The sequence below is a fragment of the Cheilinus undulatus genome, linkage group 21 (assembly GCF_018320785.1).
Source record: "Cheilinus undulatus linkage group 21, ASM1832078v1, whole genome shotgun sequence".
Classification (NCBI taxonomy): Eukaryota; Metazoa; Chordata; class Actinopteri; order Labriformes; family Labridae; genus Cheilinus; species Cheilinus undulatus.
The window spans coordinates 9870859-9888139 of NC_054885.1; the positions used below are offsets into that span (position 1 = coordinate 9870859).

Sequence of the window (17281 nt, forward strand, 5' to 3'; positions counted from 1 at the left end):
TCCATTAAAGAATTTTTGAGAAAAACTTGAACCCCATTGATAGACATTTGAGCAATGGTCTCCTAAATCTAAGTAGTTTGTCACTGAATCAGAGTGGACATTTTTGCGAAGTTGGAAAAACATCCCTTATGGCAGACTCGAGATATTTCGTTTAAAAATCGAAGGACAAACTTGAGTCCTGTCACTCCTAAACTTTGGCCTACGACCTCCAAAATTGAATTACAACATCCTTGAGTCAGAGTGGACATTGTTGCGAATTTGGAGCAAATTGCTCAAGACATTCTTGAGATATTACGTTAACAAGCAAGGGCCAAACGTGAGCCCTTGTGAGCTTGTGCTTTGACTTTTAAAATAAAATCAGTTCATCCTCGGGTCAGGCTGGACATTTTTGATAAGTTTGAAAACAATCTATCAAAGCATTTTGAGATATCGAGTTCGTAAGAATGGCTCTTGCAAACCTTAGAATATAAGCTCTCCAGCTCTGCCTATTGCCGCCGTGGAGGCACAAGAAAAAAGAAAGGAGTGAATCTAACTACAAAAAAGTGAACCTTAATCAAAACATCGCTCTTTAATACTACAGAGCTTAAAAACATCACACACATATTGCACTTTGGGTAAATTTAAAGATCAAGATAGGATAAAAATAACAACTACAGATTGAAATGAGTGCTCTGCTCAACCTGAAGAATAAATTGTAACACAACATCCTTTTCTGACTTTTCCTGTGAAAACTGATGTCAGCAGAGGTATAATTTTACAGCGTGACCTCCAGATATGCACACTCAGCACATTTCTGTGTTGTATCTCACACAGGAGTCGACTACTAAGCCACAAACTGTGCATCTTCCCTTTATGCTACAGCAGCTGGAGGTCAGTGTAAGTTTCCCTTTTGTCTTTGACTGTAAAATTGTTCTTACAGCCATATGTTTAGCACATAAAAAGCCAACAGACGGTCAAAGCTGACTCTTTACTGCTCTACTTCTGATCATAAAAAGGACTCCAGTGTAAGGTTTGAAGTTTTCTCCCTCAATGGTGGGTTTTTCACTCTAATGAATAACTATGCGAATGGAAAAGAGATGTAAGATGATGCAGCTGCTGTCTTTGATGGAGCTTCAGTGACAGCCTAACACCACAGCCTAACGCTTGTCGTGTATATTCTCATCTCGTTTTAATATGAGGACACTCTCTCACCTCTGTGTTTTACAAGCTGTTAGTCTCTATATTCCCCGTTAATAAGATATAAAGTTAGAGGGCTAGCACTCACACGGTCAACCAGGACAAAAATGATTGGCTTTTAATTTATTGTCCCGTGTCTGTGTGCTGTGTTTTATGTATCAGTCAATGGCTTCCTTATTTTTACCAGGAGACAGCAAGAGAAGAACAGGATGTTCAATGTCACCGTGACTGTCTAGGACGTTCGCAAAGACAAACACAGGAACTTCTTCACCTTGGATGTACATTAGGGCTGGCATGATGGAAGAATTTTAAACTTTGATAGAGGTCTAGTGAAAGCTGAACAATTTTGATACAATTTTAATACGACAAAAGCAAAAGTCCTTGGCACCGGATATTTGGTAACTTCTAGCTTTTATTACAGATGTATCCAAATTACGGCCCTTGGATCAATTAATAGTGCTCGTTTCTAAAAATAAAATAAAAAATATTCCCTATTAATTAGGCAAATAAAGGATTACAGCCACCAATAGCAGTGCAAACTGCTCCTTTGCTGCCCTATCTGCTCTGACTAACCTCCAATTTCCACATACAGCGTGCACGCCACGGAACGCCAGTGAATCGTACTGTGGAGCACTTTGCTGCCCCTCTAGTCTATCAGAGCATTTCCATTGCTGGCGCTCCAGACCGGCAGCGGTGTGTGCCTGGAGCGCCACTCCACTCTGCTTCATTTCAGACACGCTGCAGGTCTATTTTCAGCGCCGGCTGCTGCCAAACCTCGTAAATTCACTGTCGCTCAGAGAGCACCAACCATGGAAGTCACAAGCCTAGAACATCCGGTACTTTCAAAATAAAACACAATGTGGGACTCCTGATTGTAAATCATCAACATATCAACATTACGCCTCATCCTGCAGTGAAAGGAAAGGGTCACCGAGAGGTCAGTGGGTCACAGAGCTACAACGGTGCCATTGACGAGGAAAAGTTAACTTTTCGGGATATTTAGCCAAAGAATTTTGCATAAAACCACAGATCCTTTAAGCAAACATTTTCCTTTTAACTTCCTAATGTACTCACTCAATGGCGGAAGCAATAATATCATGAACTTATACTGGAAAGGACGATAAATGAACCTCTAAAGATAAAACTGTCTGCTGTTGACATACTACTCCATCGTGAAGTCGCAGTTCTCCCGTGATCTCTGCCTACTGATCAGGGCTGTGCACCGCGGCGCTGCGCTCTAGACTCGCTTCCAGTGGGTGAGGTCGCTCGCCTAACCTGCGGCGCTTCAGTGCGTGGCACACTCGTCCTAAGTGGAAATTGCGGGTAAAGGTCTCCTTTACAAAGCATATCATCTTCAAGTATGAACATTCCTATAAAGTTTGTCAGCTTTGTCCACTGAGAGGAATAAGACAGACGATGCTGTGAGTATTTTAAGTAATTATAAAAATGTTAGGTGATATATTCTAGAAAGTATTGCTAGAATATGTTTGTGTAATTTGTGGTGTTGTTTCATGTGCATGTAAGAAACCTTACTACGACTCATCTTCACTGGCACTGGTTTAACATTGGTTTAGAACCAGAATGAATTTCCTCAGCCAATTAGTGGAGATCAGTCAATGTCACGACCAATCAGCAGTAACCCAGAATGTCTCAAACTTCCTGTTTCCTGCAGAACTCGAATAATGCTACTTTACGTCTCTTTTTGTCCCAAACAATTGGCCCTAAAATTACAACTAACAAGTTGATGAAACTCACAAATTATATGGGCCATACATACTCAACAACTCTCCAATGTAGCTGAATTAAAACAATCCTGCAAAAAAAAAGGGGGCCAAAATTCCTCCACAGCAATGTGAAAGATTCATTGCCAGTTATCAAACATATTTGCTTGCATTTATTGCTGCCAGAGGTAGCACAACCAGTTATTAGGTTTAGGGGGAAATTGGTATTTCACATAGAGCCAGGTAGGATGACTTGATTCCTTTAATAAACAACATCATCATGTAAAGAGTGAATTTTGTATTTACTCAGGTTATCTCTGTCTAATATTCAAATATGTTTAATGATCTGAAACATTTGAGTGTGACAAATATGCAAAAAGAATAAATCTGGAAGGATACAGCCCTGTGTTTACAGTCTTACAAATTGTTTGACCTCAACCCAATCTAACGCCACTTGAAAGCCCTCTTCTGAGGCCCAAACACACCATTTTATTCAAAGTGGGGCTAAAACCTTTGAACTGGTTGACAAGCGGCCCCCTGCTTTGTGCTACAAGCTCCTGCGTGTCATGCCCCAGACCCATTGATTTTATTGGGCAACACCAAAGCCAGATCAGGCCACCGTCCAGTCTGCAGTGAGGCCCCAGGGCGGCACAGGCAGTGACAGGCCTGCCCTTCTGCCATCAATGTCAGCAAGTACTCTCAGATTAACACATACAAACACCAGAGGCAGAGCATAATGCTAGTTTGAAGGAAAGTTTAGGAGAAAGTTAATTGAGTGGGTAATAATGACCCAAAATACTTATTTTTGCATTTCAACGTTTAGGTTTTTGCTCTGTTCATTGACGTTTGACTCGATCACATGCTGAATGTGCTTGCCTTTGAGCCATTGTAAATGAATCATAGGAGCCCAGTAAAGTGGCCTAATTTAATTCTACATACCAAATCTAGCTGTGAGTGAGTGTGCAATTCATTCAAGCAGGGCAGTTATGAATTCAATGCACTTGAATCTTTTCCTCTTATTGATCTCTCAATAAGGTGGGATGCCATGGAGGTTTCAATTGCACAAAAGTACAATATATTGTAAAACTGAAGAAGGGCACTAGAAACTGCATAGAGCAAAATAAACCCCTCCCAGCAATAAAAGAAATAGCTGGCCGAAGGCTAATCAAAACTTCATCATGTTCTTAAAAATAACTTTAAATTCTTTCATAATGCTTAGAAACCCAGCATTTTTCCAGCCTGAAGAAGATATTGTTAAGGTAACAGAATGAAAGGAATCCAAACCCAAAAACACAAGTTAGGATCAACCTCTATGCAGATGATGCAGTGCTATTTCTATTGGAATCCTCTTTTTTACTATGATAAATGATTTCCGAATCACATCCTCAACATCTCAGAATTCCTTTATTACCAAACACAGTACAAGATCCGTCTCTATACAGATGATATTCACGTTTTTAAGCAAGGAAACTAACCCACATAAAGTATTATGAAGAAACATCTTCAACTACTCTAGCAGCTCCAAATATACAGTGCCTATGCCAGTCTCTACACCCATGATACATTGTTCTCTTTATGAAACCCAAACTTATATGAGAAACTTTTGAACTATATTCTAAATATGCCATCTATATGCTGGGAAAACAAGCACATTTTTAACAAAAAGCAAAACAATATCCTAAAGGAGGTCTGACCTCTATTCAGATAAGCAGCCAAGTGTTGGTAATAGTCTTATTTCTATAAAGTATTTCATAAAATGTGTTGGCTCACCCTGAATTAATGCAAAAAACTCTCTGCTGTTGTGCCTCAATGAGAGAGATAAGCAATCATCTCTCTTTTCCCATCTGGTGGTTAGGCTAAATGTTGGAGAGGGTAGGGGTAACATATGTACAGCATGTCATGTATTAAACATGTTTAAACCTGTGTGTCACATAAATGATCTGAAAGAAGTGTCCCATTAGTGTGAACACAGCGGTGAGACCAACAAACCCAAAGGAGATTTGATGTCACTCAAAGTCATTACTCAATGATACACTGAAAATAAGGGTCCATAAAATTTGGCTGTACCAAAATACAATCTGCAAATTTGCATGGTGCATGGCTTTCCCCACTCTCTTTCCCCATGTTACCTGTCTTTCAGCTGTCCTGTCAAAATAAAAGCAAAAGCCCAGAAACATAATCTTATAAAAAATGACAGGTATTTTATTTCCATTATGTTTATTAATGTTGTCATTATGAGAATATATAAGACAATTCATCTCTGTGCTGGTTTTTATTTTGCATCTTTGTGCTTCAACCTGTTTTTCCTCTTTTTTATGTTTAATACAACACAGGCTGTTCCAGCAATTACAATTAGGTCTGAAAAAATCATATGCTACACTATTGTCGGCTTAAACTTTTACTGAGGGGGATAGATTTAAATTTAAACACCACAAATTAAGGAAAATCCAAAGAGGGTTAGGGTTAGGCACCTGGGGCCTAAGGGTTAGATTTAGGCACATGAACCCCATAAGGTTAGGGTTTGGACCAGGGGGTGCAGGATAAAATTTAAAACTACACATCACAAACTAAGTAAAAACCCAACAAGGATTAGGATTCACTTCCCGCCCCATTGTAGAGGTCAAAACTGAGGTCTGAACTAAACCATCACCTCTGTGATTTGTTACATCCCTGATCAGCATACTTTTTTGTATCTGCCAATACCAATTTTGAACTTTGTGAACTGTTATCTGCCAATACTGATAACAATATCATGCATCTCTTATGTAAAGTAGTATGGATATATTTAATTTCTGCTTTGTGATGTTTAAAATTATGAATATGATTCTGTTAAACACCCTCGTTGACAGTATTGTCAACTCCGACACTCCTGGGCAAAGCCCGCTAAATCAAAAACTCAATTTTTGCACCAAATTCAACATCGTGATCTCATTAGCAACAAGGAAAAAAATTCTGTGAGCACATGGGACAAGAAGACATTCATTTTCTTAAAATTTTACATGATTAAAATAACTTTCAGGTCAATAAATGTTTCTTAAAAGCATCACAATTTCCAAAAACAGCAGCCTGGACTCTTAAGACAATTCATTATCACTTCACTCAGAAGAAAGGCATCTGGAACAAGTAAAAGGCCCAAAAATGGCACACAAGAGACCGCTAATAGTGGCGATAATTACATATCAATTAATAGATCCAAACTCTGATATCCAGATAGAAGAAAAACACTCACTGGGGATAAAAAAACACCCTCCTGTGACTAACACTTAATTCAACAGTCAGACGCACACCCTCCTCCTCCCCTCACATCATCGTCCTCTCTTTATTACACTGAATTGATGTCTTTCAGTTTTGCATTAGTGGCTTGCATAACTGGGCGTTTTCTTCCCCTCTTTCTTCTCTCTCAGCTGCTTAGCGCCCAGTAGAGCAGTGGATGATGGGAGCTCCGACACGGCATGATCTAAAAACCCACTGGCGCTTTAGTGTGCCTCAGCTGGCTTATATAACCCCGTGTGGATGTGCAAACTGCTTTGCTATTGGGAGAGCTGAGGACTCACGGAAGAGACACAGAGAGAGAAGCTACTGATCTGTGTTGTGTTTGTGTGGATGTGGATGTCAGCATAAGGACTGCAGATCAGTGTATGTGCGCGTTTGAAGCGGGGGTGCATGTTTTTGCAGAATATAGTCAGATTTGTGTGTTTTCTGCACGGCAACCGCAGCACCAAATATCTCGCTCCTCCTCGTTACGCTGTTTGATGACATCACTGGTGTGTCCCCTCGACTTTGGACCGGAGAGCCCCCCGATGATGTCACTTCCGCCCGGGCCTTCACCTGAAGTGACATCATTTTATTGCATAACTTTCTCCCTCTCCTGCATGTGAGGGTAGAGGCAGCTTTTCTCTGTCTTTGGCCACCCAGAGGCGCCGTGAAACTCCTCATTATGGAAATACCAGGTATGGGTCTGTGAAATCGGACCAGACAGATGTAAAAATACATCATGGGGGTTTAACACTAGAAAGACCATAGCAGTCATTTTGACTGTTCTCATAGTTGCACTATCTTTAACTTTGCTGTAATCAAAGTTACAATTCTGCAGGTCCCTGACTTTTTCACAAAATGTCTATTTGAATTTAAAATGCGAATTTAATGAATTACACAAAAGACAAAGAAAATATGATCACTTCTACCAAGAAGGACAACAGGCAGTCATTTTGACTGCACTGATTCTGCTGCACTTACTACTAAATTGATATACTTTTCTGCAGCTGCATCTTAGCAGCTTGGCAGCATTCATTTTTTTCACAGCGTAAGCTACCTTTAAGACCACTTTTAGATGTTTCGTAACTTTGTAAAGCAGACTGATGGGCCAGATTCCATGTCTGTCATCTAGCAAATCTATCCCGCAAAACTTCAATCTGAAACAACTGTGCCAGGTCTGAAAATGCACCTGACCAATCAGCATCATTTGAGGAGCATGAGTTGGTAGTTATAGGCAGGGTTTTGTTGTACTGGAAGCTGAAAGCAATGGCTGCTGCTGGTGTAGCATTTAGCTTAGATATAGCTATAGTATAGTGACAGTTTTATCAGAGCTGGAACACATTTCTTTATCGACCCTTAAAGCCCTAAGCTATGTTTTTATCTCGTCTGTACTCACTGTTTTAAAAAGCTTGAAAAAAATCAACCCTGTGGTGCACAGTCAAGATCTAAACATACAGTATGTGTGCTACAGTAATGTCACTTAAATTTTGAAAAAGTTATGGCACTGTAAAGAAAAAAAGAAAAAACTGAACAGAAATTGAAACTCAAAGATTTAATGAATGGCACATAATGACTAAAACTTTTTTTTGCAGAAACTTGTTCTTCCATCTCATAGGGACCAAAAAAGTGAAAAAATAATCATTTTGTGACAGAAGATTTTCAAAATATTCCCATATTTACAAAAAAAGTCCTTTAGCTTCTTTGTATTGGGTCTATTTGTGCCATCTCTCAAAGCACTTCCTGTCTGCGGTGACACAGAGGGCCACATCACAGGCTCTTTGTGTCTCTGTCATGATCTCAGTGTTAAGACATGCTTTGTGTATGGCATGATGCAACAACAGAACAGCCTGCCATTGGTTATCACATAGGGTACGGTACCCGTCTCATAGGGTACAGAATGACGTTAGCATTAGCTGCTAGCAGCAGAAACTATTAAAAATTGAACAAAAAATGGACTAAACACTTTCAATATCAGGTTTACTGGTGTGGATTTACTCTTTTACAACCCTGGAAAGTCCAAGTTCCAGGCTCTCTAGAAAAGCCTTTGGAATGCAAAGGCATGGTAAGAATCATTGGAATGGCAAAATGGTAGGCTTCAGAGGAAAGTAAGAAGCTATGATTTATGGTTCACAAGTTTTTTAAGTTTTATAAACTGTGCCACTTCAGTCTCAGAGGGTTAAAACAAGAGCAAAGAGCATGGGAAGCTTGTCTTTGCAGAGAAAATGTTTTTGCACTTCTCCTGACCGGCTTTGGCATGAGTTTTATCCACCAACAAGCTCCACCGTTCATAAACTACAGCAGTACCTGCTTGTCAAGCTCAAGTTACTACCAGAGCTGTGCATGTCTACCGCCTCATCTTGTCTTGTTGCTCTGATGAATGTGACAGACAGAATGTTCGTCCAATCACCTTACAAGAATTTTTTGAAAAGTCCTGTCCTTTACAATCTTTGTATGGGAGTTTTCCTAATGAATGCAAAATATTTCCCATGCAATGTGAAAGTCAATCTGGCGAATTAGGTTAGATGTTTTGTAGTTTAATCAAACCAGGCTGACATGGGCTGGATAAATTTAGGGCTCTGTGGTGCTGATCAAGGGCTGGTTTGAATGACAGTTTTAGGGGGTGGGCATTATAAAACATCACCTTCATCTACATCATGTAACTCTGCCATATCATTGCATATTTTAGAATCCTGACCTTGTCTTTTAAGCATTGTTTCACCGTTTGAACACCTTGCAACCATACCATCATTGCACACAGACTTGTATATACTGGTAAAAATACCTACAAGAACTCATACATATTCATATCTTCATTTTTATATTGTTTTAGTTTTATATTTTAAGTTTAATTCCTGTAAGAGTTGCCAGCCAGAGTCAAATTCCTTGTAGTGTAAGCATATTTGGTCAATCAAGCTTATTCTCTTTCCAGCTGTTATTGAGAAAGACACGTCAGAACATACTGTTTTAGCTGTCATCGAACATTTCATTGGGGTTTTATTAACCAAATTTACATCATAATTTACATATTAAAGTTCATTATTTTACTTTAGACAAGTCCAACTAAAATGCAAAATTAAAAATTTGACCTAAACATGTTTAATCTAAAATAAACTATATAAAAAAATAAGCAAAATAGCAATTATAATATATTAAAAATAATTAATGACAACAAACTTTGATATGCCAAGTTTTTTAGCTTAGCTTGTAATATTTCTCCTGGATGAAACTTCACTGCAGTGAAAATTAAACTTTCTACAAAAAATAGCACTGCACATTTTATCAGGAAAATGACGCCTAAACTTTCTGGTGATCAGGATAAAAATTTCACCCCCAAAATATATTTTCTATAGATAGTTTATTTATGATACTTGGATATTATTATCTAACCACAAAAAGGGATCAAAATTACATTGAATCAGACACAACCAACTGTTATTTTCTTGTTTTGAGAGTGTTAGATGAATTATCTATTGCAAATACAGGTGTTTTCTATAGAACGATCATGGTTTCCTATATGTGATGACACATAATATTGAAAATGTCTATATAACTTAGTTAAATTAATGTTAAAATAAATTTTTAAAAGATATCCCAACACAATGCATTTCCACTTGTATTAGGTGTCTTCATCAGAGGTGACAGAGTTTGTGATCTAGCAGTCTAAATGACCTCTCGGCCCTTCTAGTGTTGGAGTAGAAACAGCTACAAACTTGTTGCGCCCTCTATGACCTCTTAGTGCACCCAGGAAACAGCTTAATGTGCTGAATCGTCATCAGACACGACAAATAGGTGCTGTAACGCTCCTGACATGAAATATTACGAGGGTTAGGAGAGGAAGAGTGTGAGAGACAGCAATCGAGAGAGGCCTGACCTATATAAGAAGGAGGCTGAAATATTTATGGATGTGAGTGTCCTAATTGGCAAGCCACTGGGAGCACTGCGGCCTTCTCCTCCAATCACAGCCCTGGAAGAGGTTATCACACACGCCAAATGCATACATGCACGCGTAACGACGAGCATCTGCGGCCTCCAGTCCGCGACCCTGTCATCCCCAGCCTGAGAGAACCCCCCCCTTCCTTTAGAAGACAGATCTGACTCCAGCGAGGCTCCGGCATCGTTAGAATCATTACCAGAGCTGTTATCATAACCGTCCTCTCTGGCACATATGGACGGGAACAACCGCTCAGAGCGCTAAGTCAAACACAGCCTAATTGGCGGGGCTTAATCTCCAGCACTGGCACGCACTGCTCGGCTCTCTGAGAGGCCTCAATTACTGTCCCCACTGATGGGGATGAGGAGATACACACTTTATGACTTCCAGTTTCAAACCACTGCGGGCTGTAGCAGTGTTGGGGAGGGGCTCAGCAGAGACTTGGGACACTGGTTCGCTCATGTGATACAACAGTGTTGGCGAAGAAAAACATTTTATTACCAGTGTTATTCACAGAGGCGAAAAGACATCACAGTTTTAAAAATTGCAGAGCTGTGAAAAAGTAATTTTGCATATTTGTCACACTTAAATGTCTCAGATCTTCAAACAAATTTTAATATTAGACAAGGTTAACCTGGGTTAATACAAAATTCAGTCTGTAAGTGATAATTTCATTTACTACGGGAAAAAAGTCATCTGAACCTAAACCTACCTGGCTCTATGTGAAAAAGTACTTGCCCCCCTTTAAAAATTGAGAGATCAAGAAATCACTGAAATAGAACCTGTCTGACAAAGTGAAGCAGGCTATCTCAAAAAGAAACACATCATACTGCCCTCTAGAGAAATTCAAGAACAGATAAGAAACAAAGTTATTGTCATATTTCGGTCTGGAAAGGGTTACAAATCTATTTCTAAGACTTTGAGACTACAGTAAACTGTGGTGAGAGCCATTATCCACAAATGGAGAAAACTTGGGACAGTGGTGAACCTTCCTGGGAGTGGCTGGCCTGCCAAAATTACTTCAAGGGCGCATCGACAACTCATCCAGAAGGTCACAATAGAACCTGGAACAGCATCTACAGACCTGCATTCACTTGACTCAGTTGAGGCCAGTGTTCATGATTCAACAATAAGAAAGAGACTGGGCAAAAATGGCCTTTATGGGAGAGTTCCAAGGCAAAAACCATTTGAAAAAAAACAAACAAACAAACAAAAAAAAAAAACCCATCTTGATGATGAAGACTTTTTGGAAAATATTCTGTGGACTGACGAGACAAAAGTTGAACTGTCCCGCTATATCTGGCATTTATTTCATAAAAAGAACATCATAACAACAGTCAAACATGGTGGTGGTAGTGCGATGGTCTGGGGATGCTTGGCTGCTTTCGGACCTGGACCATGTGCAGTAGCTCAGTGGTTCTCAAACTGGGGTCTGGGGACCCTGAGGGTCCATGAGCCACAGCTTGGGGGTCCACAAAATAATCTAAAATAAATGATTAAAGTAATGCAATGACATTCAAAATAAAATAAATGCATATAGGTACCACAGCACCATAAAACAACCATACTAAACCACTGACTCCCACATAAGTCCGCTTTGGGCCAATAAAAACTCAGATATGATTGTAAGATATCACATAAATCTATCACTCGTCACACATCAGTCACTTTGCTCAGGACCTCTTTGGTGTGCAGGTCTGCCTAGCAAATAGATAACTATCAAACGTCCTCTTCATCAAGTGATGAAGCCCAAACCAGCTAAACTGAGAAAATATGATGAAGCTGTCTCGAGTTTGGTTTTATTGATAATAGTGATGGAAGATCAAAATGTTTTGTTTGTCTGTTTGTGAAGCCATGAAGCCCGCCAAGCTCAAGCGTCCTCTGATAACAGAGCATGCAGATTTTAAGGACAAAACAAACGACTTTATTCCAACAAAAGAGTGAGGAATACATCCACCTGAAAACACAAATAGTGTACCTGAACATAACCTCAGAAAAAGCACAGAGGGCTTCTTATTTGGCTGCTCAAAAGGTCGCAAAATGTAAGAGCCACACTCAATTGGACAAGAGCTTGTATATAGGCTAAAGGGTTTAAAATACAACATCTAGGAGTACAAATGGAAGTTAACATACTGTATGTTTAATCAGTATGGTGATTATGTGGGGGTTCTTGGAAAATTTTCTGCTGTGTAAGTCCTGAAAAGTTTGAGAATGGAACCATGAATTCTGCTCTCTACCATAAAATCCTAAAGGAGAATGTCTTTAACCTGATTTGTTTCACACGTCCATCTGGAAAACCTCCCACTGTGTTTGGGAAATGGCAGAGCCTTTGAAAAAAACTCAATGCTGACTGGATGAACATTCTTTCTGTCACACCTTTACAGGCCAATCAGAGTGACAAAACATGCGACGTTGTAGGTGTGCGCCGCTACCGAGCAGTAAACTCCATAGAGAACTCCATAGAGAACTGCATAACGTGAACGATGGCGACTGTAGACATGTCAGTACATGACTTTGTTGTTTTTGAAAAGAAAAGTACCCAATGCTGTTCTTTTTCTTCTTTTAGCAAAGAAATGTCGTCAAGTTCTGAAAAAATGGACGTTGTAGCAGCATCCACGCTAATGTCTTACGCCATAATTGCACTGGCCTCTTGTTGCTGCTTCGACTCCGCCACGCCCTCCTGATTGGTCCTGTCACTTTCTCACAGGGCCCAATCTGTTCAGATGGGAGCTTTGTAAGACAGATTCGCCAGTGAGAAACACAGAAACGGGTGAATCCATCTGCTTTGCATGGTTAGAATGTCCTGCCATCAGTTTATGACCTAAAACTCAAGCATACCTGGGTTATACAGCAGGAAAATTATCTGAAACACTCCAGCAAGTCCACCTCTGAGTGGCTAAAAAAATGTATGATGAATCAGAGCAAAGCAAACAGGTAACTTTAGGTATGGAAGCACCCTAAAGCACAACCTCCAACTCTAGCAAACATAAAGGAATCTGAAAAAGAGAGCTCAGAACACAGAATACGCTATCAACTCAACATTGAATATACTGCAGGCCAATGCAACCAACCATGCTAACACAGCCTCTCCAGTGAACACAGATCAAACTTATTACAACCAGCACCAAACTCTTCATAAGACAGCCAACCCCAGAATCAATGGACCGCCCCTGGGATTAGTATCTGTGATGTAATAGCTGAATTTCTAATTATAATCTTTACACTACGTGTAACACAGGAAAAAATCAATCTTTCTGCCCTGTAGTTGAAAATAATGAAACATAGTTTGTTTGAGATAATCAGCTGCCACGTGGAGGGAAATCTATCATTTTCCAGTTCAAGATGAGTAATACTATTGAAGTTTGTTCCAGGTTTCAGATCTGATCTGCCAACTAATAGTCTTCTTAAAAAACAGTTTTCCTTCAAGAATCAGAAATTAAATATTAACCTTTCTGATTGGGCTACAGTGGCAAAACTAGATCTGTAATTCTCAAAATAACCATCATAAATTCATCAACTGGCCAGTAAGAAGAGAGTATTGAGCTAACAGTAGTAACAGTACATCATGCGCTCTGAGTCATTGTTGTGATTTTTTAGGATTAGCAGGCAAATGAGTTCGACAAGCATCTCTGTCTTGCTTGCACAAAGGGAAAAGGGAGCAGAAATCAATGGGCTGTGTTTACAGGGTACACAGCCGACTGTAACACTGCACATAATGTTACACACAGCAGAGCAGTAAAAACAGACGAGCTGCTTGGCACGCCTCAGCCTGGACGGCCTCGCACTAAAAGCAGGCAGCGTCACATGGGCCAAGATCAGATACTGGCACAGCACTCATGTCTGAGACGGTGCAAAAAAAAAAAAAAAAAGTGGGACAAAAAATAAAAATATTGGAGTAAGCATTAAGAGAGGTGGGGAGAGAGCAACCGGGTGTGATTCTTTTCCTCTAATCTGGTGTGCAAGAGGGAATCCTGGTGAGAAAAAGAGACAAAATACTCACGTAAGAAGTACTCAGATGGGTCTGCTTCGTAATCTGTTTCCTCAGGAAAGTGGTCTATCTGTTTGCACATTCCTTTGAAGTTTCCTGTCGGGAAACACAGAAACACACTTCAGTAGAGTTCATAGAAGAAGAAACCAACAAGACACACAGCTGTAAAACACAGTCTTCCTTTAAATTACAAAACACTCTGGGTCTGATTCACTAAGAATGGATTAGGGCTGCTTATAACTACAAAGTTTGTGCATCATCTGCTTCCATGAAGCACTGTGTCTCAAGGTCTAATTCACTTAGCATACTGTACTTATCATATTCAGGACTAAAATACCAATAAAGTTGTCCTGCTCTGTGCAGTTTGCTCTTTTTTTGCATCTGCATATGAGGTGTCACTATCTGCATGTTGGTCTGACATGGATCTGTGCTTTCATACCGAATTTTGTCCACATAGATGGAGGGAGGGGTAACTTTTCCAGGGTTTATTTTGATGCCTGACTTGAACAATGCTATCAAAGTTTCATTGTTAAAAACAAAGCTCCCTCCTGAATGGAGAAAGCAAGGACAACTCTGAACAACCTGCATCCTTGCAAAGCTGTCTCCACACATGAGGATGACGTGAGATCTGCTGCTAGCTCCAGACTGATTAACTCTGGTTATACTGACAATGAACTTATGGTTTATAGATTGTTATAAAGTCACACAGGTAGGACTTTTTTTTTTTGACTACTGAAAAGTTAGTACCTGACATCCCTGGCGTATGGAACATACTGGACAAAGCCTGAGTGAAGTAATTTGCCTACTAAAAAGGGCTTTTGAAGCAATTCCACAGCAGTTCTGCAGGAGATCTGCAGGACAAAGTCGTTTGTGATATGGTGTCCCTCCAGGTAGAAAAGTATGTACCAGTGGACCCTTTCCTACCAACCATAAGATACTCATCACAAACTAGACCCCAGTAGCAGCCTTCTTCAGCAGCAGGTGTTGGCTTGTAAACAAGAACTGCACAGCTGCTCTGACCTGGAGTCTCTCCATCTGCTGCACACAGAGACCCTCATCTTCTTTGTTGGTCTGACACCTCTCTGTCCATCCAGGAAGCTCCTCTCTACTGTCCCTCCCACTCTGTCCTGTCCGCTCTCCTCTCACTGGAGTTCTCCATTGATGAGGTCACTGAAGATGGCGTGGCAGGGGAGGAGCGCATACGGCAGCCATTACCGCGACCTGCTGCTACAGCCAGGAGGCAGATGTACCGGGCGTTTGATTGGACCAGATTAGCGTTTCATTAACTTCTTCATCTCCTCTCCCTCTAGTGTTCCTCTAATTAGGTGAACAGGTGTTGGTTACCATGATGCCAGGTGTTGCTGAGGAGGTTTTGGCATGGAGGCATGATGGGCACAGCGGGGTGCAGTTATTACTTTTTGAGAGGGGGACCCCCTAATGATTGGTAACTCTGACATTAGAGAGCTCCACATGAAAAAAAGAGCCATCAAAGCATTCCTCGATCTGCTCTCCCACCTGTGGGGATGTTTGTGTGAGCGCCACTTCCACACAGGTAACAACAGACGCCTGTAGACTCAGCACAGCCACAGCTTGGAGATGTTCAAAGGAAATCTGAGTGAAAAGATTGGGTTTCATTGGATTTGTTTCACATGTTAACACCAACGAATATCTTCAGTCTAAAGGTGACTAATCTCAGGTTTCCAGATGTTCTGTCAATGCAGATGTTCTTAAAAGCAAAATAATGTGCTTCAAAGGATTTGTAACCTCAGATACAACAACTGAATCTTGTTTGATTTACCATTTTGTCTATTTAAAGTCTGTTCAGATGGGAAAAATGGGTCACACCCAAACTAGAAGGTTGATGGTCAATTCCAGCTCATGCAGTTTTACATGTGGAAGGGCCATCAAACAAGACTCTGAATCCAGAGCTCAACTGATTTCATAGACCCATGTTTTATTCACAATAGAACAATACATCAGATGTTGAAACTGAGACATTTTACTATATAAGGAAATATATTCGCTCATTTTGAATTCAACAGAGCAAAACGTCTCAATAAAGTATGGGACAAGGCGACAAAAGGCTGGAAAAGTGAATGGCAAGAGCATTTTGCAACTGATTAGGTTAAATGGCAATAACATTACTAGGTATAAAAAGGGCATTTTAGAGAGGCAGTCTCTCAGAAGTAAAGTTGGTCAGAGGTTCACCACTCAAAAAAATGTCTTTTTCTGTGTTGGCCAGACTTTAAATATCCCACCATCTACGGTAGAGCTGGGAAATTAATCGAATTTTAGATTAAATCGCAATAATACACACTGCAATTTTCAAAACGCATAAGTTGCAATATTTCTTTAACATGAAATGTGTCAAAAACCAGATTAATAAAAGTTTTGCAGCAGAGATGCTACTCTACACATCATGCAACACTTTGCAAAAATTCCTGCTGTCCCTCTTTTGTATGTTTGACATAAAACAATTATTCCTGTCAATACAACGGTGACTCAAAATGTTCACAGTTGCATTGTTTAGTCTTTGTTTAATCCACCAAATATTGTGTTTATTAGAAAATACAAAGATTATTTCTTATGTGTTTAGAAATATACAAGATGAGGAACTTTAAACTTTAAATCCCAATTGCAATATTGGGGAAAAATATTGCAACAAGATTATTTTCCCAAATTGCAAGATGGAAAACTGTTCTGTGGTCAGATGACCCAAATTGGAAATTCTTTTTGAAACCATGGACACTGTGTCCTGCAGTATGAAGAGAAAAGGGACCACCCAGCTTGTTATAAGTGCCCAGTTTAAAAGCCTGCATCTCTGATGGTATGGGGTTTGTATTAGCGTCTATGGCGTGGGCAGCTTACACATCTGGAAAGGAGCTATCAGTGCTGAAAAGTAGATAGAGGTTTTAGAGCAACATATGCTCCCATGACAAAGTCTCTTCCAGGGAAGGCCTTGCATATTCCAGCAATGCTAAACTGGTCTAGCCTCAGGACCCACCAGTTTCTTCAATGACAAATCCACTCACCCATTTTCTTCATTTTCTATCCCGTTGGGGGTCGCAGGGGCTGGGGCCAATCCTAGCTGTCATTGGGCAAGAGACTGGGTACACCCTGGACTAGTCGCCAGTCAGCTGCAGGGCTTACATATAGAGATGGACAACCAGGCATGCTCACATTCACAGCGACGGCCTATGTCACCGACTA

At 40.3% G+C, this 17281-nt stretch overlaps 1 protein-coding gene across 1 annotated transcript in view; it reads right to left on the reverse strand.

The window, feature by feature from the left end:
• The window catches only part of cacng2a (calcium channel, voltage-dependent, gamma subunit 2a), a 112023-nt gene that overhangs the window by 28380 nt on the left and 66362 nt on the right, over window positions 1-17281 (reverse strand). Inside the window, exon 2 of the mRNA XM_041778049.1 lies at window positions 14084-14167. Within this exon, the coding sequence (XP_041633983.1) occupies window positions 14084-14167 (84 nt within the window). The remainder of the gene's footprint in view (window positions 1-14083; window positions 14168-17281) is intronic.